This window comes from Vanacampus margaritifer, chromosome 2 (assembly GCF_051991255.1).
Source record: "Vanacampus margaritifer isolate UIUO_Vmar chromosome 2, RoL_Vmar_1.0, whole genome shotgun sequence".
NCBI lineage: Eukaryota > Metazoa > Chordata > Actinopteri > Syngnathiformes > Syngnathidae > Vanacampus > Vanacampus margaritifer.
In genome coordinates this window covers 4,901,671-4,927,483 of record NC_135433.1, presented here as the reverse complement: position 1 = coordinate 4,927,483, position 25,813 = coordinate 4,901,671, and the positions used below count along the sequence as shown (strand labels likewise).

The following is a 25,813-nucleotide window of genomic DNA, read 5'->3' as shown; positions in this document are numbered from 1 at the left end:
GAGGTTGACGGCGAAGTTGGAAGCGTTGACGCGGCGGCTATGACGACGTCATAAAGGTTCACGGGCTAGCGATGCTGACACCGGAAAACGCGGAGCACAACCGAGCACGCTCAGGCGGACGTTCGATCGGACGACGGAGAGTGCCCCGAGTCCAATGCATATTCATCGGAGGAGTGTGTACAGTCTGCTACTTGCTATTCCCCGGAAAAAAAGGCCGTCTGCACGCGAAACGGACAATGGAAAGTGAAACTAATCTGTTGTGCGAATCCTGCTCCCTCTCCTTGCACGCAGGAGAGCGTTACAAAAAGAAAAACTGTATTTGAAACATCCACATAATTGTAAGTAGTACCACAGTTGCACACATTTGTAAATAGTTTGCGAAATTGTTTTGTCAAATTGTTACACTGTTGAATGGAAATAAACGCATTTTGCAATCAAAAAACACTTTTTCATTGTTGGTGAAAGCGTTTTACAGAAGTAAAGCACTATTTAGGTGTTTGTGGCATCATTCATGGACAAAAAGAAGTGTAGAATTCACTAGAGTGCATGAAATAACATCGTTTCACAAAAAGCTCTTTTTCTCCGTTTTTTGTTTCAAAACAGAGCATTTCGGTGAAACTAACCATTTTCTATTGTTGATTACTGAAGAACGGAATAAGGTAGAAACAAACTTCTTTTTTTCTGATAAAAGATGAGAGTCCAATCTTTCATTTGGTAGTATGTGTGTTTCCATAGTCCAAACACAACATTTTCTGTGGACCTTGAAAGATCAGTCAAAATGCTTAAATCAGCTAGCACTGGCGACAACCCGTTTCTGAAAACGTCTGGCAGTCAAAGAGTTAATATGAAAAGAACACACCGATTTTGAGTTGCGGTCATTTTACAATGCGGCATTCGTATTGAACTTAACAAAATAAAAGCTAAGTTGTGCAAAGGAGTAATTGTAACACAATTTAGCAGTAATAAAGTAAATAACAATGCATATATTTCTTGGGACTGGGGTCAAGTTGTTTTTTTACAATTTTAAAAATGTTCAGAATTTGACAAGTTACTTTATTTTAAATATTAGTAAGCTCTTAATATGAAAAGAAAAATGCACTGAGCGGTCACCATTGTCTTACAAACACAACTATGCCATGTAGTCACAGAAAAATGACCAACACAAATCAATGTCACTCTCGTTTTTTCTTTTCTTTCAGTGCAGTACATATTTTTTTATTTTTAAACAATGCTATGAATTGTTATGAAATTACTGTAAACATTGACTAATAAATGCAATCATGTTTCTATTAGGTTAACATTTCCTCCCACTTTTGTCAACATGAGTTCGAAAAATTAGGAAAAAAATGATGCACATTTAATTGTAAATTTAGATATAAATTCATTAATCGTGAGTTAATTAAAAAATCATGTGATTAATTACGATTAAAAAAATCGACTGACATGACATCTCTAATATATAACTCTAAGTATAGTTTTTTTTATTCAACATGCTTGTATCCAAAGCCAAATGCCTCCACGCTGAATGGTAGTTGCTACGGAAGCCCAGCAGTACCAACTACGGAAGCCCAGCGGCGCAAACCCGACGGTCTCAGGCTCAACAACACAAAAGATGTACATTGAAATGAATAGAGCAGTGAAATTGACGGCCGTGGAGGTAAAGTAGTAATTACTCCTAAATATTTTTTGATTTGTAATACAATAAAATGGCAGGGCAGTAATGAATTTTATCTCGTTAAAAGTACAGTGTGCATTATTATATACTATTATCTAGTGTAAAAGCATACACAAAATGGCCCCTCTCAGAGACCACACTTGACAAGCCTACTACCAATTATTATTTGGCGTGAGCGAGCGAGCAGCCTGGCGAGCAGGAGTTAGCCGGAGCAGTTAGCCAGAGCAGCTAGTGGTAGTAAAAGCTAGCGAGAGAAAAGCAGTGGGAAACAAGGCTGAATCACAGGACTTAACTCATTCGCTGCCATTGACGCCTATAGACGTCAAAAATTCATTTGAACTATTTCTATTAGTTTAACATTTTTTTTCCCACTTTTGTTAACAAGAGTATGAAAACCTAGAATTTTTTATTGCACATTTAGAACAGATATAAAATTTGTGATTAATTGTGAGTTGACTAGTGAAGTCATGCGATTAATTGCAATAAAAACAATTATCACCTGACGCACCAAATTTTTTATTTTTAAGATCTTTTCTTTAAAAAAAAATTAAAATTAAAGAAATAAATATCTTTTAAGATAATCTTTTCTTTAAAAAAAGAAGAAAAAAGAAAAGATGATTAAAAATTAGGGGCGTCAGGCGATTAAAATTAGTCATCGTAATTAATCGCATGACTTCACTAGTTAACTCACATTTTATATCTGTTTAAATATACAATAAAAAAAATTCTAGGTTTTCATTCTCTTGTTAACAAAAGTGGAAAAAAAATGTTAAACTAATAAAAAATAGTTTAAATTAATTTTTGACGTATACAGGCGTCAATGGCAGAGAATGAGTTAACGACGAGAACCTGAAAAACAAACTGCATTCGCATATTTGTCCTTTGGGTATCCGTAGCAGAAAGATGGCGGCCAAACATGTAGCAATTACTAGACCTATGATTATGTGTACGTTGGTGTGATAGAACGGAATTTTTGTGTGCATATTATTAAAAACAAGTGTTAAAAAAATAAAATAATAATAATTGGTTAACCACTAGATGGCGCAAACTTTTACACACTGTTCTTTCAATTTGAGTTTTAATTATGTAATTAAACCAGAGGAACACTGATATGCTCACTCAAATTGTCTCACGCGACGACATAATCCCGAGGACCAATCGAGCGACATCTTGAATTACGAGCAGGACAAGAAGCCGTCTATAAATCAATTATCTCGTGACCTGACGATGGCGTGAGAAGGAAAATCCCCGCGCGGGTGCAGCCAGAGCACGCGTCCTGGTGTCGGGACCACCTGTTTGTCCTTGTTTTACCTTCACCATTTCAGCAATTTTATGGAACGTTCCGTGTATGATTGCCTGAGGACGGTGACTGATGAAGGACGAGACTGAAGAGGGGCAGGAAATGTGACGCCCCAACTCGCACGGACGTGTAGGATGAATGTCATACAGCACAAAGCTTTGCATATCAACAGAGTATACATTCAATATATTTATGATGCTAACGTTTCAATGTATCCGTGTCTCTTAAGTGTATCATCCTGAGTGTAAGAAGAGCTTAGCGAGAGAATGAGCTCCGGCTAGCCTAGCCCGGGGCGATTCCTCCTCCGGGGGAGTATTGCCTTACAGATAGCAATGGTGGTCTTGCCTTTCTAGTTTATTTATCATGGGATTACCCAGTAAAGCCCAGAGAACTTTCTCACCACCCCTCTCTCGCCCAATGCATGCAGCAATATGGGATGACTCGTTCAGCCGGAAACAACTGCCCATTCTTCCGGAAATGGTACTTCATTTTTATAGCGCTTTAACACCTTACAAGGCTTAGCATTCAGATATTAGCATTCAGATATTAGCATTCAGCTTTCAGCATTCCCACGCCATTTCTGTAAAAAATGCACTTAGTCTAGTTTATGTAGCGCTTTAACACCTTACAAGGCTTAGCATTCAGATATTAGCATTCAGATATTAGCATTCAGCTTTCAGCATTTCCAAGCCATTTCTGCAAAAAATGCACTTAGTCTAGTTTATGTAGCGCTTTAACACCTTACAAGGCTTAGCATTCAGCTATTAGCATTCAGCTATTAGCATTCAGCTATTAGCATTTCCACGCCATTTCTGCAAAAAATGCACTTAGTCTAGTTTATGTAGCGCTTTAACACCTTACAAGGCTTAGCATTCAGATATTAGCATTCAGATATTAGCATTCAGATATTAGCATTCAGCTTTCAGCATTCCCACGCCATTTCTGCAAAAAATGCACTTAGTCTAGTTTATGTAGCGCTTTAACACCTTACAAGGCTTAGCATTCAGATATTAGCATTCAGATATTAGCATTCAGATATTAGCATTCAGCTTTCAGCATTCCCACGCCATTTCTGCAAAAAATGCACTTAGTCTAGTTTATGTAGCGCTTTAACACCTTACAAGGCTTAGCATTCAGCTATTAGCATTCAGCTATTAGCATTCAGCTATTAGCATTCAGCTATTAACATTTCCACGCCATTTCTGCAAAAAATGCACTTAGTCTAGTTTATGTAGCGCTTTAACACCTTACAAGGCTTAGCATTCAGATATTAGCATTCAGATATTAGCATTCAGATATTAGCATTCAGCTTTCAGCATTCCCACGCCATTTCTGCAAAAAATGCACTTAGTCTAGTTTATGTAGCGCTTTAACACCTTACAAGGCTTAGCATTCAGCTATTAGCATTCAGCTATTAGCATTCAGCTATTAGCATTCAGCTATTAGCATTTCCACGCCATTTCTGCAAAAAATGCACTTAGTCTAGTTTATGTAGCGCTTTTACACCTTACAAGATCCTCAAAGCACTTTACATTCCGCTACTCGTTCATCTATTGATGACGCAGCATCAGGAGCAACTGGGGGGGGGGTTCGGGATCTTGCGCAAGGATTTTTATTATGCACAGTGAGTGATTTTTCACACTTCAAGTACAGCATATTCTTACCAACGTGCATAGATGTAGGGCTGGGTTTAAAAAAAAAAAATTTCCTTTTCGAGCCTGATATCGATTCATAAAACCATGAATCGATTATTTTAATCTCTTTTTCCCGTAAATTCATCCAAAAATAGAATTTTAAAGGCCATTTTTTTGTTACTTACTGTTTCTTATAGACTTGACATAAATGATCTTTGTGCAGTTTGTCACTTTTTTTTTTTTACTCGCGACTGCATCGGTGTCAGGCTCGTTCACGGTGTGCGTGTGAGTACGTGCACGATCTTAAAGTGACAGCCACAGTTGACATGACTTCAAATGAGGTAAGAAAAACTCCGCCCCTCCCCTCCCCAAAGAAACTGTGGAGTGTACGGGTCTGCACATTCTACTATAAAGGGAAGATAAAAGCTGATAGGTGCAGTCAGAGTAAAACAGTCAGGGCTCTTCGTACTCATCTGGGCATTAGGTGGAGCATGCATAATGTTAAAAAAAAAGCTTTAGTATTACCTTTTTAAATGGCACACTTTAAGACAATTCCAAATCTTTTTTAATTGATATTTTATTTTAAAATTATGAAAAGATTTTCATCTCATTCTTGCTGATTTCAATCACTTAAGTGATTAGAACATGTCTTACTTTTACTTTTTTTGTTTTTAATTCAACCAGTTACTGCCTCCGCAAAATTTAATTTGGAATTTAATGTTTGTGGAGTTTTTATATTTAAGAATTGATGTTAAATAATTAATTTATTTGCACCCTATAACGTATAAAAACGTTCTATTTTAAATATTGCCATGGTTCCAAAAATGTGTTTGTTTTTTTATGCTAGAGGATACAGAAGGCGTTGATGCAGCCTCTGACCTGAAGAGGTCGCTTAAGCAATAGTAGTTATTAAAACTCTTTGACTGCCAGACGTTTTCAGAAAAGGGATGCCGTGGGTGCCAGCCGATTTAAGCATTTTTGACTGATCTTTCAAGGTCCACAGAAAATTATGTGTTTGGACTATGGAAACACACATACTACCAAATGAAAGATTGGACTCTCATCTTTCATCAGAAAAAAAAGTTTGTTTCTACCTTACTCCGTTTTTCAGTAATCAACAATAGAAAATGGCTAGTTTCACCTCTGTTTTGAAAAAACGTCTTTTAACGTCTTTGGCACTCCTCGATAGGATTTTACTAAACGTTATTTAACGTTTTTGGCAGTCAAAGAGTTAAAAAAAAAATCAGCCAGCAGGTCCCAGTGTTTTCAACAGGTTTGTGTACAATTATGAAAATTTGCTATATTCTAATGCTAATTGCTGCAAAACAGAAACATATACAAATAAATTATAAACTTTTTTTTACGGACTGTAATCTTGCTTTTGGTAGGTTCCATGTTTCTGTAGCAATAAAACGCAATATTCTGCGGGCCTTGCAAAATCAGTTAAAATCCAGTAAAACAGCCGGGAGCGAAGTGGGTTGCTTCAGTGAAAATGGCTGGGAGTGAATAAACTGAATTGAAGTGAATCCAATCGAACAAAATTAAAATCGAATCGAACTGAGCTCTTGTGAATCGAAATCGAATCGATTGAGGAAATTAGAATCGATACCGAGCCCTAAAAATTGTAGATGATTTATCATTCATTGTAGTGATGCCCAACTGTGTTGGAATAGGAATAAAAATTGTAGATAGGGATCCTTCATATTAACAGCTCCTGACCTTTATTAAAACAACATTCCCCTTCTTAACGGCGTGTTGGGAGTGGAATTTATCTATTATGGAACTTCATCACAAAGACGAATTCCCTGAAGGAAACATCAATCCTTCATAGTACAAACCGCTGCTGCTGTTGCAGTTTGCAAAATCAGTCCCAAATGTTTTTTTGTTCCGCATTGCTGTTTTGTAAATCTTTGATTGAAAGTGTAAAGGAAGATCAAACATTATTTTTGGATGGTTAATTAGTGTTGGTCTTGGCTGTACGGAAACAAGAAAGTCAAAAGTTGAGCAGTGGAAGTGGAACCTTTCAAATTTCTTGGGATTAAGGACCGTCAACATGTCTTCCCATGACAAACCGCTACCTTTGAGTCGTCCAAGTTCCTCTCAGCATGTAACAAAAATATGAAATGCCTCCACAAAAACATTGCATTGATATTTTACATTGAACTTGATTACGTACATTTATAGAACACGGGGAGCTGTGGTCCAAAATGGACGCATGTGCAGCTAAAGCATTAAGAAACGTCTTTATTGGCTGATTGGCTCCATGCTGCAGAACTCAGGGAACCACAATCATATTTAAAAGTCAAGCTCATTATCAAGTGGTTTACATTGGATTTTAAAATAACATCTTTTATCATCTTACTAATTGACTTTTAACCTATCAAGAAGAATTTCACGCTGCCCTAAAGATAATGGCAATAGCTAATCAAAGTTAGGCAACTTAGAGGAAGTCTAACAAACTAAATTGTTGAAATAAGCAAAAATGGAGGTGGATAACTTCATTAAAATCTTAAAAAATATATATAAAAAACTGTTTAGATGGATACTTGATTCGTTAAGCCATTTCCTGCAGTAAAAAGTTAATATTTTGTCCAAAATTCATTTTAATAACAATAAATACCTTTAAGAACAATTTTTTCCCACTTGCTGTCCACTGAAGATGACATCACCTGTGTTGAAGAAATAGGTAACGACCATGCATGGCTCAGTTTGCTGACATGCAAGCAAGCCGTTGAAGCCACAGGGCGGCCATCTTACTCCTCCCACCTCGTGAGCAGACTACTGTATAAACTATATACGTACAGATTAAACATATATATAGTTCGTAGGCTCTTAGTATAGGGGCGGGGTGGTCATATTTTTTAACAAGTTAAAAAAATAAAAATAACAAGTGTACGGTATGTGCTGCTTTGAAGGCCCCCTACTTCTTTTATCGCTCCGTTCCTTAGACCCCAATATTAGATTTGGCATCTTTTGATGAATTACACTTATGATTCTTTAATTAAAAAATATACAAGTTCCTTCCTGTAAACATTGACTCATCCACTCCCAGCCATTTTCGCTGAAGCAACCCACTTCGCTCCCAGCTGTTTGACTGGATTTTGACAGATTTTGCAAGGCCTACAGAATTTTGAAAGTATATTTGTATCTGTTTCCGTTTTGAAGCAATTGGCATAAGACTATAGCTAAGTTTCATCATTATTAACAAACCCGTTTCAAACTCTGGGTGAAAGAGCTTTCTTTGCAAAACGGCCCCTGGTTGATCTCTTATACTTTGCTGCCACCTGCTGTGCATTTTTTGTAATCGCTACCATTGCTTTTAAGCGACCTCTTCAGGTCAAAGGCTGCATCCAAGCCTTCTGTATGCTCTAGCACAGTGGTTCTCAAACCGCGGTCCTCGAGTACCCCTATCCAGCCTGTTTTCCATGTCTCCCACAGCCAACACAGGTGTTTCAAACGATCAGCTAATCAGCAAGCGGATAACGATCCTCAGCTGTGTTGGCGATAGGAGACATGGAAAACAGGCTGGTTAGGGGTACTCGAAGACCGGGGCTGAGAACCAGTGCTTTAGCATTAAAAAAAAACAAAAAACATTAAAAACGTATATATACGTTTTTGGGATCATGACAATCTTGTTTATGTTTAACAAATTTAAACTCAAACATTTACATTTTCGTCAATCTAAATGTATAGGATCGCATACCTATTTCCTCAGGACAGGTGATGTCATCTTCAGTCGCCAGCGAGTGGCAACATTTGTTTTTAAAGGTATTAATTGTTCATGAAAAATAATGAAGTTATCACATTCATTATGGACAAAACATTACATTCTCACAGTAGAAAATGGCTCAATGAGTCAAGTATCCCTTTAAACAAACAAATGTGTCTTTAGAGGGTTGAGTTGGACAGCTCTCCCACTTGAGCAAGAGCAAGACTCAAGCCAAATGGTGTTTGAAAGGGGACTTTTTCCTGATAGCTCATGAATGGATTATTGATGAGCAATTATGGAACGATAAGTCCTAAATCTGCCATATCTGAAAGGACAACAGTTCTAAAGAGTCTACATGAGACATACTAGACTATATATATATATATATATATATATATATATACGTCAACCCAAATAGTGTGCGGTTGACATGTACATTGTACATTATACAGTAAATTACTCAAATGGAAAGAAACAAGTAACGGCACTGTCTACATTTTCATTCATCTTAGAGCAAACCTTTACAGCTGACATACGTTATATAAATCCATAATCTCTGCCAGTTATGATGGATGATGGACACTTGGACCAAAACCAAGAAGCAACTTGGAGAGGAAGTCAACCCCATTTTTTATTTTTTATCAATATGCTACGGAAGCGTATTGCATTCACTTGAAAATAAAAAAAAGTCCTGTTTTTCTCACTAATTTTTTTAGGAGAGCGTTGTTTTTTTGAATATTTTTTCCCCCTGTTTTTTTAAATAATTTTTTCCAGTTTTTTTTTTTTCCAAATTTTTTTTTTCCTGTTTTTCAGAATATTTTTTTCCCAGCCTGTTTTTCTGAATATTTTTTGACAGGAAAAAAAAATCTGTAAAACTGAAAAAAAAAAAATCAGAAAAACAGAAAGAAAAAAAATAATACTCAAAAAAAAAACAAAGCAACCCAAGAAAATTAGTCAGAAAAACTGGAGTGAATGCAATACGCTTCCATAATATGCTATTGTGGATCAAAACTGCCAAAATTTAAATAATTAAATGAATAAATAAATAAAAGTGAAAATAAAAACGGATATAAAAAATATCATTAAGAAATTAAATACAAAAAATAAATATAAATGGAAATAACATACATACATACATACATACATACATATATATATATATATATATATATATATATATATATATATATATATATATATATATATATATATATATGGTATCCCTAAATAAACACATAAAAGTATAGATAAATACAAAAATAATAAAGGAGATTCAAAAAATAAAAATAAATGTTGAAATAAATACAAAAATAAACATATAAATAGAAATAAATATCAACCAATCAATAAAAACGCTCTGCTCTCACATTTATTTATTTCGTGCTGCAGACGCTCTGTCAGGACGAAATGTTATTCAAATGAGGGGGCGGCCCTAAGCGTGTCTTGGGTTGGACTCCCAAGTCATTTCAGCCTGATTTTAGTAGAACGAATACAGCAACGCGGCTCAGCTCATAAATAATGTTTTCTGTTTGTGCTCTGAGTTAAAACAATCATAATATGATTTTTGATTTTTTTAACACTCACGCCATGTGGCTTTGAAAGCGGCGAATCAGGCGGCAGACTTTGTCAGATTTGTCATCAAGAAGACGAAAAGCAAGCAAAAACTAAGAAAGAAAATGGAATAATCATGTGAATAACTCCCTAAGGATGATCTCAAATCTCTATCAATCACGGACATCATTAACGAAGGCCGGTTATTATGTTTATGAATTAGAGTTGACAATCACTTGGAAAGTGATACCGTTAATTAGTTTGTTTCGAATCTGCATCCCAGTCCTCATCCCTAAAATGAACAAATCTCCAGCTAATTGTGACAGCTTTCCTCTTGGCCGCTCCCAAAACGTCTTGGACCTGTTTTTTGTATGATTTACGTTCATGACCTCACCTTCCATCATTTTCCATTTTCTCCCCCAAAAAAGTTTGATGCCATTCCATTTCTTTGCATCCAACTCATGTTGTCTTCATTTTTCTCTTTAAGTGTGCAACTTTGTAATCTACGTGGATGGGCCGGGCCGGCCGCCCGCCCCCGCCCGCCCGCAGCCTCTTTGTGTTTTCGTCTCGCATTGGAATGAGGTCATTGCTAATTAAAATGAGACTCAGTCGCTAATATATCACAGGGACAAGTCCTTGAGATCTAAATCACGAGGGGGAACACTTTCTCTCACTCCACTTTGAGGGTTTATAGCAAAGCAAAAGCAAAGAGTGACCCCGCCCAGCCTCAAACTGGGGTCTAAGCGGGGTACAAAACATGCAAAGCGAACACGGCGGCAGACGGCCAGGCTGGCTGGTACGACCGCCCGAGCGCAGACTTTAATCACAGACAGCCTCGCGACCACATTTTGCTTCTCGATTGTTCCCGCGTAACTATGGGCGTTACTTTGAATCCAGCAAGTAACATTTTCCTCCCCGTCTTTAAGTACATAATTACGAGAATTACCGGCACAATACGTGGAAAATAACTCAAATCCAGCGGCGTTATCCTAACAAGGTGGTCAATAGACAGAATGAGGTCAAACGAGTTTCTCGTGTCTGTGTCTGGGATACGGCGGAGGCCGTGAAGAGCATGTGGAAGGAGGAATTTCTGCGTCCATTTGAAGCTGCCCAGTGAACCGGCAATTACCATTAAAATGCTAACACAGATGAGGTAGGCATCCGTGTAAGTGTCACAGCTGTAGCCACAGCTGCGCGATATTACGACGGCTGAAGTAAGTTTAGCGACTGGAGCTTTAAGGCCAGCCGACATCTGGCCCACGGTCACCCAGGTATCGAGTGCTGTTGTGGTCTCGGAGGCACAGACGCGGATGGCACGGGCTATTTAGGCCGGCAAATGGGAGAAACTTGGGTGGTGGTTGGAAAAAAAGACTATAAAAAAAAAAAAAGTGTAAAAGAATGAGGCACTAGAAGGGGAAGAAATATTGCATCATCTCATTGGCATCAGAATTACATATCTTTTTTTTTTCTTCTTCTTCTGGAGAGCTCAGTATTGTTCATTTGGTAATTTTACCGATTTGACATGTCATCATCATTGCTCTCCTTTAATTTATTTTTTACTTTTTATTTTTTTTTGTATGTGGGTGAGTAAGTGTATGTGCGTGCGTGCGAGTGTGTGTGTATTCATTAGTTCACCTAAAACCTATAAAAAAAAAATCCCATACCGTTCACCTAAACCGAACACTTCCATCCAGAGTCGTGAGGCCGTCAGGAGACCCGAGGAAGGACCAAAGAAAAGTGAAATCCAGCACCAACCAGAATTACATATCTTAATAAATGGACGGCCTCCTCTCATGCGGTTCTTACCGCTGAACGTGTCTTTAATCTTACTGAAAAGGGAATATTTCAAAAATAAACAACTAAAACAAATATATATATATAAATAAACAACTGTAAATTGACCACACCACATTGAAGAATGAACTGCTGTGGGCGTGTCTGCTGAATGTGCCGAAGCCGTCAACTGTCAATTAAATACTACGATCAGGAAAAATGGATGCTACTAGGGCTGCTCGATTATGGGTAAAATAATAATCACGATCATTTTGGCAATAATTGAAGTCACGATTATTCACACAAGTATTTATTTTTTGTTACAAAACAAGAAAATGTTTATGTTTAAAATATAGAGAAAAAATTAAATAGAAACACTATAATTATGCAAGTTGTTTTTGTGCCAAACTGAAATTATAATAATATATATTTATTACAATATATATATATTTATGTTGGAAAAAACTTGAAGTTGGAGTGCAGCATGTGCACTGTGCAGTAAAACGATCATTTATTTTTTGGCACAAAAAAAGAAAATGTTTAAATGTAAAAAAACAAATAACAAATATTAAGACAAATAACCTTCTTTGAAACCTTATAATTATGCAGGTTAGTTTTGGATGATTTATTAAATTAGTTATTTTAAAATTTAATAAAGGTGCAAATGTATAAAATTAAAAAACTCAAAAATTAGTATTAAAAATATTTTTTTACGATTATGCTGATTTTGTAATTGCGGAGTGTAATAATTGCAATTGTAGTTGAATTTCGATTAATTGCACAGCCCGAGATGCTACGTCACGTATCTTTCTTATGCCTTATCTTATACTGCAAATCCACTTATAGCCTCTGGTGGCTGGGAAATACTCCACCCGGTTGTCTGTTTCCACACCGCAACAACGAGGCGCTCTAAAGCAACCATGGCAGTGCAAAGCCCATGCCCACACGCTACTTCGCTACTTCGTCTATCGCGGATTTTTATTTGGGTCCATAACTCATAAATTGTGGGGTTTACCGATATTTCGCAGCTTTTTCAGAGATTATCCCCCCCCCCCCCCATTTCCAATACTTATTTATGTTGCTATTTTTTGGTCCTTTTTGTAATATTTGAGTAAATAAAAAGAGCTCTTTCTTTCATTCAACACAAAAAGCTCAAGGAACTGGTGTCCTTAAATGTTTTAAACCTAAATGGGAAGACGTGGAAACAGCTTCCATACTATGTTGATGTTTTTAGTTTGACTGTTTGAAATTTTTTACTGATCATTTAATCCAAAATGTGCTTTGTGAATTTTAAATTTGCCTCACTCTCTACTGTGCTTTTTTTTTTCTTTTCTTTTTTTTTTGCTGCTGCCTGTCTTGGCCAGGTTCTCTTGAAATAATAAAATCTATAAAAAAAAATAAAGAAAAATTGAACATTTTGTAAATTAACAAATGTGTAGCCTACAATGATGAGTTAAAAAAAAATGATGACATTTTTCTACTTTTAATTCTTAGCAAGTCAGTGTCCCATCACTGGTGAGCTATTTTTAAAACAGATTCCAGTTACTCATACATGCTGGCACCAACACATGTGATCATGATATATGTGAGTCGTTAGCCGTGGCTAGCTCTGGCTATAAATAGATGTTCAAGATGTTCGATTTCGAGATCCCCCCCGCCCCCCCCCCAAAAAAAGAAACTGTTGTTAAAGTGTACGACAATAAGTGATGTATCAACCATGTTGTTGTTGTTGTTGTTTTTGTTGTAACATGCTAGTGCTAGTAGCTAGCGCAGTTGGGGAACTAGCTTATTTGGTTTGAAAATAACCCGTCTTCACCTCAAATTCACAAATGATAAATGCACATAACAAGTTCAGTACCCGGCCGAGTCATATCAAAGACTTATAAAAATGGGACCCATTTGCCTCCCTGCTCGACACCCAGCATTAAGGGTTGGAATTGGAGGGGTTAGATCACCAAATGATTCTTGAGCTCCTGCTGCTGCTCACCGCTCCCTCAGGGGAGGGGTCAAATGCGGAGAAAGAATTTCGCCCCACTCAAGTGGGTGTGACAATCAGTGGTACTTTAAAAGCCAAAAGTAAAGAAGACACAAGAATGTCCGTGTTTCGGGAGCCATCCTTCCTCGGAGCATACGTTGCCATGTAGTCTGGTCTGGGCGGTTACATCGGCAAATGTTTGTAATCGAATCGATTCCACTAATCGGTAAAAGGTGTCGATTTACTGGTTGATCTACGTTCCTACCCTCACCTGTGGTCACAAGCTGTGGGTCGTGACCGAAAGAACATCCCGGATACAAGCACCCTAGTTTCCTCCGTAGGGTGTCCGGGCTCTCCCTTAGAGAAAGGGTGAGAAGCTCGGTCATCCGGGAGGGACTCAGGGTCGAGCCGCTACTCCTCTGCGTGGAGAGGAGCCTGTTGAGATGGCTCTGGCATCTGGTTCGGATGCCTCCTGGACACCTCCCTGGACGCCTCCCTGGAGAGGTGTTCTGGGCATGTCCCACCGGCGGGAGGCCGCTGGGACAACCCAGGACACATTGGAGCGACTATTTCTCGTGGCTGGCCTGGGAACGCCTTGGGATCCCGCCGGAGGAGCTGGTTGAAGTGAATGGGGAGAGGGAAGTCTGGGTTTCCCTCCTAAAGCTGCTGCCCCCGCGACCCGACCCCAGATAAGTGGTAGTGGATGGATGGATGAAAAAAACTAGTAGCCTATGTTCTTTAGAAACTTCTTGGGCATGTTTTGGCAACTTTTCACCCTCACCCCAAATGGTGGTCACCAAACATAAAAACGGAAGGAGTTTATACTCCACGGCCAACAGTCTAGTTATTTTCTTCAGCGGACGACAATGCGCTCTAACGCCGACGACCCGGTCCATATGCTGGCTGTCAAGTCGGACTTATTTTAAAAATGCCACTACGCCTTTCTCTGCATGACATGTTCACATTCACGTTCCTTTAACCAGGTGCTCGAAAGCTGCCAAGCTAGCTTTGGCTAGCTAAATGAAAGTCACAATTGCGCTGGATACCCGCTGATGCCAACAAACATCTTCATGTTCTTATACAGGGAATCCTCAAGTTCCGTTCCTACGCTGGCGATGTAACCTGAATTTCAACTTAAGTCGATATTTACATCAAAATACTTTGTACAGTAATTTAAAAAAACATATTTTGTGGTGGTGTCTGGTCGGTGCTGGATTTCACTTTCCTTTCTTTTCTTTGGTCCTTCCTCGGGTCTCCTGACGGCCTCACGACTCTGGCTGGAAGTGTTCGGTTTAGGTGAACGGTATGGGATTTTTTTAACAGGTTTTAGGTGAACTAATGAATACACACACACTCACACGCACGCACATACCAAAAAAAAAAAAAGGAGAGCAATGATGATGACATGTCAAATCGGTAAAATTACCGAATGAACAATACTGAGCTCTCCAGAAGAAAAAAATAAATAAAATAAATAAGAAACATTTTCACGATCTGGAAGAGCTGGAACCAATATTTTGTGTTTCCGCACGGACATTCATTGCTGACGGACGGTAGAGCAGAGCTAATTCAAACTTAAAACACAGAAATGTGATCAGGCGAGCCGACCGGCTGATGGACGTCCATTGCTGGAGGTACAACTTTAAATAACTTTAAAATGGCGTGATTGGCGTGCTATGGACGAGGCACGGGCGCCGTAAAGTCGAAACCACGTAAGGTCGAGTACGACGCAACTCAAGCACTCCCATGTTTTCAGCTATTATCTTCAAACATGGCTAATGTACGGTATTTGGAAAGAAACGTCTGAATTCACTTTTACAGGGTGTTGAATTTATGACCCCACACATCTCTGCAAAACGGGTATGCTTTGGAGTGTGACATGATTTCAGCGTTTTGATTCATGGTTCACAGAGAGAAACGATGTCCTCTGGACCACCGCCTTATGTTCCGCTCCAAATGTAATGGCTCGGCATTAAATCATGTGGTGATTGCTTGGTTAGGAACCATAAAGAAGACATGTGGGATTTTCTTTTTTGTGGTGTTGGAGGCTACTTTATATTGTCAGCATATTACAACCGCCAAGCACAAAAAGGAGGAGCGGAGTAAAAGATGTGTGAGGCTGTCTGAGTGGAGGCTGCACCCACTGTTAGCAATTAGCTAATGGAGTGCTGAGTAAGTCAGCCAGTCGGCTTGAGGGTTCGACACAACGCCAACGGCGCATACAACTTATTAAGATGAGTATAGATTGGCCGGGAAGAATATTTTGTATCGGCCTCCGCTGCGTCAACTCAAATGTCGTGTTTGCAGGGATCCTTCTTAAAGATCAAACAGCAAATCGGTGATGTTTATCCAAAGCAAATTCATTCAACGCTGCCAGCTAACCGAAAGCAACCCAAAGAAAATACATGTTATACGAAGCACAATGTTTGCAGTTTCTGAAGGTGAAACCGTGGCGAACTTGTCGCCAATATTTCCATTATTTCAAGGCTTAGGCTGCCATTTTGGTTCCAGCGTGAGCCCTAATGAGAAGCTGGGGTAAAACCAGCAAGAATGAAGGGCAGGCATGCAATATTTGGATTGCAAAATATATGGTCAATTGCATTAATCCAGACCGTTGATGCTATATTCTTAGCAGTGAACGATGGAGCCGTCAAGAAGGATGGTGAGAGACGGAAGAATGTGTCACGTGTGAAGGAGTGCAGGGTCCAAAGGCTTCTAAATCCATCTTTCCACAAAGTGGTTCAGTTCATTTCGATTAGCCTCAGTTCAGAATCCAGTAGGAGACACGCATATTTTGACTTCGGGGAGTGATGGCAGAATGTCTGGGTCTGCTAAGTGAATAGTTTTAAATTTGAGCAAATACCTATTCTGTATCTTGCCGATAAATTATTGTATGCTATGTGCATGGAATTTTTTTTCTCCAAGTCCATACTGTACCCCCTTTAAAGGAGCACAGGTTGGGCCTTGTTTTTCCCCTCTCTCCTTCATGTATTTTTTTTTTCTAACAAACTTTAATTAGCGCACCACCAGGCTTCCCATTCTGTCTCCCTCTGTTGGTTTTTTGTTCTGTTTTTTTGTGACTGTGAAGACAAAATCCTCAACTTACGAACACAATGGGTTTCGAGAGGTGGTTTGTAAGTCGAATTTGTTTGTAAATTGAATCACATTAAATTGTTTGGAAAAATAAGTATATCAAATGTTGAATAGTGTTCCAAATGTTCAATGTTTTGTGTTTAAATGTGCAAAAGTGCTTAAAAATTTTCTAAATGTATTTTTTTTAACCAAAAAAAAAAAACAAAAAAACGTTAAAGACTATCCTGATTAGCGTCCTAATATATATATATATATATATATATATATAAAAATACAAATAATTTTTAATAATATTTTCTTTTCTTTTTTATTCATTCACTGTCGTTGACGGCTATAAACGTAAAAAATTCATTTGAACTATTTCTATTAGTTTAACATTTTTTTCCAGTTTTGTTAACAAGAGTATGAAAACCTAGAATTTTTTAATTGTACATTTAGAACATAATGAATGTGTGATAAATCCTGAGTTAACTAGTGAAGTCATGTGATTAATTACAATTCAAAAAAATGTAATCGCCTCTTGCCCCTCATTTTTAAGAATCTTTTTTTTTTAATGGATTTATGGCAGTGAATGAGGTTTAAGTAAAAATAACCTGTCAAAGCAAAATAAGTACATTTAGGTTACATCTAAGAAATTATATCTTACGTCTTAAGATTTCAGTTTTTACAGTGTAATAAGTTTTTTTTTTATTTGTAATGCACTTTGCATTTCAAATAAATTTCTAAATGATCAAGAGACTATTTACTAACGGTGCTAACCCCCCCCCCCCCCCCCCCCCGTCTAGTCGACTACTAGATGTGCCTTTTATTAAAACCTACAACCTCCGCATGGTCGTTTTTTTTTCTTGCTTCCATCAGTCTTCTCCCAAATGAAAGCAATCTCATCACAATAGCCAACAGACGGAGGGCAAAAGCTGACAAATGGTGCAGCAGCTTGTTACAAGGAATCATATCCAGCTGGTCATCATTTATTTTTATCATGATGCAACACGCTCGACTTGAAGTCATTCCTTCTATTGTCTACTAACATAACTCAAGGTTAATTGAGCGTGTGCTGTTTGTCTCCTGCAATGACTAACTCGGTGGAAGTTTGATGAGGTTACGGTTCGTAAATTGAGACATGATTGTAAAAGTGTCTGTCTTTAGATATCAAACCACAAGTCAATGTTTAGATCAGAACGTACTACTGAAATAGAAGTAGTGGGGAAACCCTTCTGCAAAAATTGCGTGGGAATGCTGCAAAGCTGAATGCTAAGATTTGAATGCATTACAAATTTTGAATTGTAATTAAATGACATATGAATAAAAAGAACACTTGGACTGCAATCTGTCTAAAGTGGGATTTAATAATTTCAGAGAAATTTTAATCCATTTCTTGGTATGATAGTCAGTTGGTATCGAACCATCGACTAAAATGTGGTCCAAGCGGGTTTCGAACCCAGGTGGTGTGAGACAATTGCTCTTAGCACTGACCTAACTTGTTCAAATTCGTGGCTAATTTATACTTTGACTGACTTCACTTCCATTTACGCGCAGCATAATAGCTGAATGCTGCTTCACCATGTTTGCTTTGAAACTTGTTCTCCACTTAAAGACTCAAGTCTGCAGACCACAGAGCCCTACTGGGTTTATATTTAATTTGCATTTCTCTAACGTATTCAAGAACCAAACCATCCTGTGGTTTATAGACCAGTAGCAGAAAAGACAATTGGTCTTGAAATATCTTAAATCAATCTTTTAAAAATCTAAAAAAATTATTAATAGGATTCTTATGATCGGTCTCATATCGGAAAATAGTTTTGTTAAAAATAACTAGACAAAGTGCAATTCTAGCAGAAATTGCGCGGGGAGGCTGAAAAGTGGAATGCTATTAGCTAAATGCTAAGATTTGAATGCTTGTGCTTATGAAGTAAATTGAAAGATAAATGACTAAAGTGCTCAAATGTGGTTCAAGCAGGGCACTCTGTGGTGGTTGGCAATTGCTCGAACCATTGAGCTAACTTGACTTGTTCAAATTCATGGCTAATGTTTTTATTTTTGAAAAGTGTCATCTGTCATCAATCATTTCAGTGAAATTATAATGTCCTTCCTGATCTGATAGTTAGTTGGGTGACATTTATATGACTTAACATAATGGCCATCGATAGTTTTGCAATGTACAGTCGAAGGTGGGATTTGAACCCGCAACCTCCTGGTTACAGGACAATGCACTTTACGCCTGGGGGGCCCTGAGGTGTTGCGCTTGCTCTGTCCTGGCAGGGGTCGACGGCGCCCCTCTTTGGTGGAGATTTTCATGCATGGCAGATCCACCACACCAGCATCTATCGAAACTCAGACACAATCTGTTTCTTCCTTTGGTCGTTGAATCGGTGGAGGCTGATGTCTGCGGATCTCACTCTGCTTCGTCTGTCCTTCCTTCCTTTCCTCAGTCTCTCCTTTGGTTTCTTGAGGTCTCCCTAATTTGTTGGAATTTAGATGTTTCTGGGGTTGGTGAAAGACTCTGGTTGGTAACCCGGTGGGTAGTAGGTGATGTCTGGTCGGTGCTGGATTTCACTTTCCTTTCTTTGATCCTTCCTCGGGTCCCCTGACGGCCTCACGGCTCTGGCTGGGCTCTGAAGTGTTCGGTTTAGGTGAACGGTATGGGATTTTTGAATAGGTTTTAGGCGAACTAATGAATACACACTCGCACGCACGCGCACTTACACACCCACATACAAAATTTAAATGAATAAAAAAATCTATATAATAAATAAAATAAAAAAGAGAGAGCAATGATGGTGACATGTCAAATCGGTAAAATTACCGAATGAACAATACTGAGCTCTCCAGAAAAAAATAAATAAAAAAAATAAAAAATAAATAATAATAATAATAATTTTAAAAAAGAACATAAATGGGAAAAATTTGATATTTAACGTTGAATTGTGCGAGTACTGGAAGTAATGTGCAATCAGAGGATATATACCCCAGGAGGCGAGAATTTTTGTTACATTGGAACGGTGTAAATCGGAAGTGTTATCTAGGACAGAGTTGGGCATCGAGGGCCGGAGTCCTGCAGGTTTTGCGTGTTGCCCTTCTCCAACACAGCTGATATATGATCAGCTCATCAGCAAGCTCTGCATAAGCCTGATAACGATCCTGTTGATTGGAATCAGCTTGTGTTGGAAGTGAGAAACCTACAAAACCTGCAGGACTCCGGCCCTCGAGGACCGAGATTGCCCACCTCTGATCTAGGAGTTGTTCCGCAGCAAAAAAAAGTGTGGAGAATAAAAATCACAATAACATAAATCATCAACGGTCCTGCCACTCTGCAAAGCTATCAATAGCTGCCTTTCAGTCTTTGCTAGTTTTGTCAAAGGGCGGGCGTTTATCCAAGCCTCTTACACCATTTCTTAAAACCTGATACTTGGACATAGAGTGTGTGTGTGTGTACAGTATCAGTGGAGTGGTCCGGGTTGAGTGCAGCGTACAGTATAGTGCCGAGTCTGTGTTGTGTGCAGCACATTAAGTGGGAGAGAGCGACCGCAAAATGGCTCGGGGATAACATCCCAGTCAGAAAACACACAGTCGCAATAATTCATTTCACTTTGTATAATATTCTGACTTTGCACAAAAAGTAAATAAATCATGTGTTCTATGTGTTTAACTTCGCATGTCAAACATATACGTTACAAAAGTAAACAGTAGGTCAGATCTGGTATTTGCGCTTTATTGACTTTGCGTTAAGATGGGAATGATAATGTGCATAGTAGAATAAGAAATTGGCCATTAAGTGTGTTTGCCTGGGAGGAGAGTGCACTGAGGTGTGGAGGTGAAGGTGGAGACGCTGACACAGTAGTTGGCCATTGGAGACTTAACGGTTTTCCTTGACGGGTCTCGGAGGTGTTATTAAAACGTTGTGATTTAGAAAAGGCCAGCGGTTGACGACAACACGTAGCAATACGGCTTCAACAGCTCTGTGCAGTCGGTTACAAATTGGAGGCTGCGTTTAAGGGGTGGAACAAGAACCGGTTTGAACCGGAAAATAGATATATATTTTTTTTAATTATTTAAAAGATGCGAGTGAATCGAAGCGAATCGTTTCCACTTTGAAATATATCGAGATTAGTGGTGTCAAAATGAGTGCATTCATTTTGAGTTCATTTGAAACTTTTGACAACTTGGAAAGCCTGTACTGGGGGAATTCCAGTCACAATGCAGAAGACACATCCACGTCAAAAATTTAGCAGTAATAAATTGAATAAAAATGCGTATATTTGTGGAGACTGGGGTCAAGTTGTATTTTACAAGTTTAAAAATGTGCAGAATTTCTCAAGTTGCTTCATGTTAAAGATGAGACAGCTCTTAATGCAATTATGCCATCTAGGGGCAGAAAAATGTCCTTCACACAAATCAATATCACACTTTTTCACAGTACATTACATATTTTTAGTTTTAACTCAATTTTATGAATTATTATGAAATTACTGTATCAATGACTAAAAGATGCAGCCATATTTCTATTAGTTTAACATTTGTTTTCCACTTTTATGTTATGCATGAAAACTTGGGGGAAAAAATATTTTTACATACAATACAATACATTTAGAACAGATATATGAAATCTGCGATTAATTATAGAAGTCATGTGATTAATTCCGATTAAAAAAATAATCGCCTGACACCCCTAATCGAGATACATATCAAACCGGCTTTTGTTGGAGAGATATATCTAAGAAGGAAATGGCTCATTTACAGTACTGTACTGTTCTTTTGCGAATATTAAGAGGGGACTCCGCCGCTGTAGGTGGCAGTATACACCAAAGAGATCTGATCCACCACTAATTTAAAAGAAGAAGAAGACCAGGAAGCAACTGCGCCGTGCAATGACGTCATGTGACTTTTCTTTTACAATTTTGTTTTCCATCTGAAATAGCATTAAAATTCACTTCTTTAATTAATTCCCAAAATATTTCTGTTTCGTCGTCTCCCCCAAACATACCTTACTTTATCGTCCGCCATTGCTTTGAGACTACAAACGTACATGTGACGCAATATCCGGTCAAAACGTGCGGCGTGTATCCGGTCTTGCCAGCGGTTATTCGCAAAACCCGTTTCCATAGGCAAAATTATTGTAATTGCAATTTGGTGATATTAATATGCTTCTTTTTTTCTCTTCTTTTTTTCCATTTTCTGCATTAATATGCTTCTAAATGAACCCCCTCCAAGCGCCAAAACTTTTTTTTTTTTTGCGAATTTTGGGCCCTTTTTCAAATTTCTAGAGTTTCCATTCAGTTTTGTTTTTTTTCGCATATCTTGAAAATTCGAATAAAAATGGGTGGATGGAAACCAACTAGTGACTGGAAAAATTGACAACAATTTATTTGCCTGATTATACAGAGTAAAAAATTGAACTTAGTCCACAAGCGCTCACCACTGACTCGGGATGTGGAAATATATTGATTTTGCAGATCCGATTCTTGAAGCGTTCCAAGATGTAGAACATATTATTGGAGAATCCAAACAGGGTGTGTCATTTTAAGAATAACTGGCAATGTATAGCACAAGCGAGGAAGGAGGAGGGGTTGCTACGAGAGCGGAGAAAATGGGAGCCACCGGGGTCCGATTGGGAACACATTCTTTTCCGGCATCAATTCTCAAGGCCGTTTTCCAGATGACTGGGCCTAATTTATACGGCCCGGTTCAAACCCGTTTAATACTGCAGCTCGTTTGCGCCTGTGCTCGGCAACCCGCTCGGCAATCCTGACTTACAGTACATGCGCATTATTGAAGACAAACAAAGCAGTCACTTTGACCACATTTGCATGTTCAGCAAACATAATATTGTGGTTATTTTTTCACTGCTTCGAATGTACTTGCATGATTTCAGTAACATTCCCACGGTTCAGCATTTATAAGGACGAGCAAGAACCTTCCTGTGAAATCGTGTTCAATGTGCAACCGCATGTCAAAACGCTCTCGGCGATTGCGATAATAGAGCGAATGCCGAATACTCCCACAACACACGGATTTCTACCACCCTGTATATTAGTGTGGACAAATCTATGAAAGACTAGAAGACTAATAATGAAGATATAATCATGTGTTAGTTTGAGCTTTGGTTTAAATGTCCCATATTTGTTGAACTGCAAAATTGAACATAGCACCTATAATATGACCTTAATGTTGATTCAGTGCACAATAATACTTGCCAGGGTGTGCGAATCCAAGGGAAATTCTTGAACAATAGCACAATTTTCACTCCAGAAGAACACTCTGGCAGCCTCCCATGAAACCTTTTAGACTTGTAACAACTCACAATCCAACGATATGACTGCATCGAGCAGGGGTGTCCAAACTGTTTCCTTTGACGGCCACATACAGAATAATTGAAGGATGCCAGGGCCATTTTGAAATGGTCTGACTTTATTGAACACCTTAAAACTAATAAGTCAATTAATAATGTGTAATAGTTTAGCTGGTTTTTAGTTGTTTTTAACTCGTTTACTGCCCAACGTTATCAAAAAAAACACCGACATTGCCAGCTGATTTCGAGCATTTTCACTCATCTTTCAAGGCAAACGGTGCTATGACTACATAAACATGGCGGATACCAAATGAAAGATTGGATTCCATTCTTTCATTAGAAAAAAAAAAAGTATTGTATATTTAAATACAAAACTTGCTTCATTTTTAAAACATCGCTAGCCTAGCGCAGCCTAGCTAATGCTAAAAGCGAAGGCAGGATCCCATTCAAATGCTAAGCGGAAGTTAGCATCGACTTTGGAGTGTTTTTTTCTTCAAATAACGAATATTCACACATAAATGCTGTGGGAACACATACTCACAGGTAAGATAACACTACCTTATTCCGATCTTTAGTAATCACCATTTGAAAAAAGGTAATTTGAGTGACATCAAGTGAAAATGGAAAACAGGAGAAAACAAGCTTTTTGTGAAAAGATACATTTTCCGTAACTTTGACACTAATATTTTTTTTTGTTTAGTGACACTGTGAATTAGATTTAATGTGACAAACGCGTTGAGCATTCACGTCATCCTTGAAAACTTCTTATTTCCTAAGATCCGCCATGTTTTCATGTAATTTGATACAGGAGAGCCCGATGAAAAGAGATACAATGCTGTCATCTACTGGCCATAGTGAGTGGGTGTTTTTTGGATTTTGACAACTCTGTTCACAAAGTAGCACTGCACAACCCATTGAGGAAAAAAAAAAAACGTAGTTAACGTCAATTGACGTTATTGGCGGTATACAGTGGGCGTGTCCTTAACGTCAATTGCCGAACAAAACAGAAACGTTTGGGATTTTTCTTGATTCTGGGGTGGCCCGCATCCCTGAATGCAACAAGGATAGATCCACCCAGCCCTGAACAATCTCCACATTCAGAATCAAAGGAAGAGTAATTGGTGATAAAATGACAATTTTTAAAGCATTGTTTACTTGAGGATCTTAGTTAATCATTAATGTGATATGTTCACAAATTAGACCGTCACAGAGACAGCGGAACAAATTATTATTATTTTTTTGCTGATATATGAATTAATTAATTAAATTACAAAAATAAATATTTCTGGTTTAGATTTAAATAGTTTTCTTTGCATATCTAGAAAATCAGGGTGTCAAAATAATTTTTTTGTATATGCTGAGGGCTGCTAGAAAATGGATGGCAGGCCGCAAATGGCCCCCGGGCCGTAGTTTGGTCACCACTGGCTTAGAGTTCCACTCCATTCTATTCCATTTAGGTTAAGAGTCATTCCAGCGTTCTACAAGCTAACAACAACAATTTTCGCATTTTCGCCGCCTTGCAAGTTTGGAAAATCTCCCCCCCCCCCAACCTCAACTCTGTCTGCCGTTCTCTGGAGCTGTCTTTGCTTTTTTTCCTTTCAGTATAAACAATATTTTTCTGTGAATAATTTGAACACTGCGCAAGCATTAATGCAGTGTGCGGTACTCTTGGAAAAAAAGAACTCATAACCCACAAGTAGCCTTCAATCCCCTTCCAATCAATACATGAGCCGTCGCCAAAGTATACGAGTCAAACAAAGAGGTCGCAGATCAGCGTGTCTGTGGCGCCGACTCACCGTGGCTGTGATGAGCGGACCGTGAAGCTGCGCGTAGAGCAGCGCCTCGTATACGTGGCCCCGTACCGCCAGCAACGCCATTTCCAAGCTGTGGTGGCCCACCATGGCGTGGGTTAGCTGTTCCAGCAAGTTGGTATACCTCCTCCAAGGCTGATCCAGCTCAGATATGCTGGCCAAGCAGCCGCGCATGACGTTGAGGCAATAACCCACGCAGGGTTTGATGAGCGTGAGGCCTCGGCAGTGGGAGCAGTACACCATCTTCACCAGACCCTTCACGCAGTCCTTCGTCAGGATGATGTGTTCGGTGGCGTTGAGCACCTCCAGACCTTCGTCCAGGAACAGGCCCAATTGCCGGCCCACGCTCATCGCCTCGGACAGCTCCTTGGCCATGAAGGCCGGATGCGGCCCGAAAGGGTTGACGTCCTGCCTGATCAAACGGAGGCAGTCCATCATTTGGGGGTCCGCCCTCATGCCCGGATTGATGAGTCGCGTATAGGCCAGGGGGAAGAGGTCATTGAAGAAATGGTGGACTGCGGTCTCCACGGTGACGTTGGCCCCACGGAGGTAAAGGGAGAGCGAGGAGAAGAGTTCGTTGACGTGAGGCAAAGCTTGGCGGGAAATTGGGGTGTAAATCCCTTCCAGGAGAGAACTCAGGTGTCCCTGCGAGAAGGAGAGCAGGTACTGGAACATGTCTAGAAAAGAGAGCAAAAGACAAGTGCGGGACATTTAGAAAAATGATCCATCCGCCATGAAAAGGCCCAGTGGTAGAGGGTCCGCCATGAGACTGGGCCCCTGTCACGTCATGGACCCTCAGAATTGTCTTCATGTTTCCACACCTACGGTGCCAATGATTACAGTATACGGTGGTAGCTCCAAGATTAAGGCCCCATCCCAATACCCCCTCATCTGGTCCCTCCCCCTTATGAATGCGCGTACAAAGGAGGAATCAGCTCAGTGGTAGCGTGTCCACCCTGAGACTGGGAGGTTGTGGGTTCAATCCCCGACCGGGTCATACCAAAGA

At 39.1% G+C, this 25,813-nt stretch overlaps 1 protein-coding gene across 2 annotated transcripts in view; it reads right to left on the bottom strand.

Annotated features, from left to right (window-relative positions):
• Positions 1-25,813, bottom strand: part of gpc5c (glypican 5c) — a 190,715-nt gene that overhangs the window by 108,517 nt on the left and 56,385 nt on the right. For both annotated transcript variants that reach the window (XM_077557509.1, XM_077557510.1), the window contains exon 3: positions 24,793-25,484. In XM_077557509.1, the coding sequence (XP_077413635.1) occupies positions 24,793-25,484 (692 nt within the window). The remainder of the gene's footprint in view (positions 1-24,792; positions 25,485-25,813) is intronic.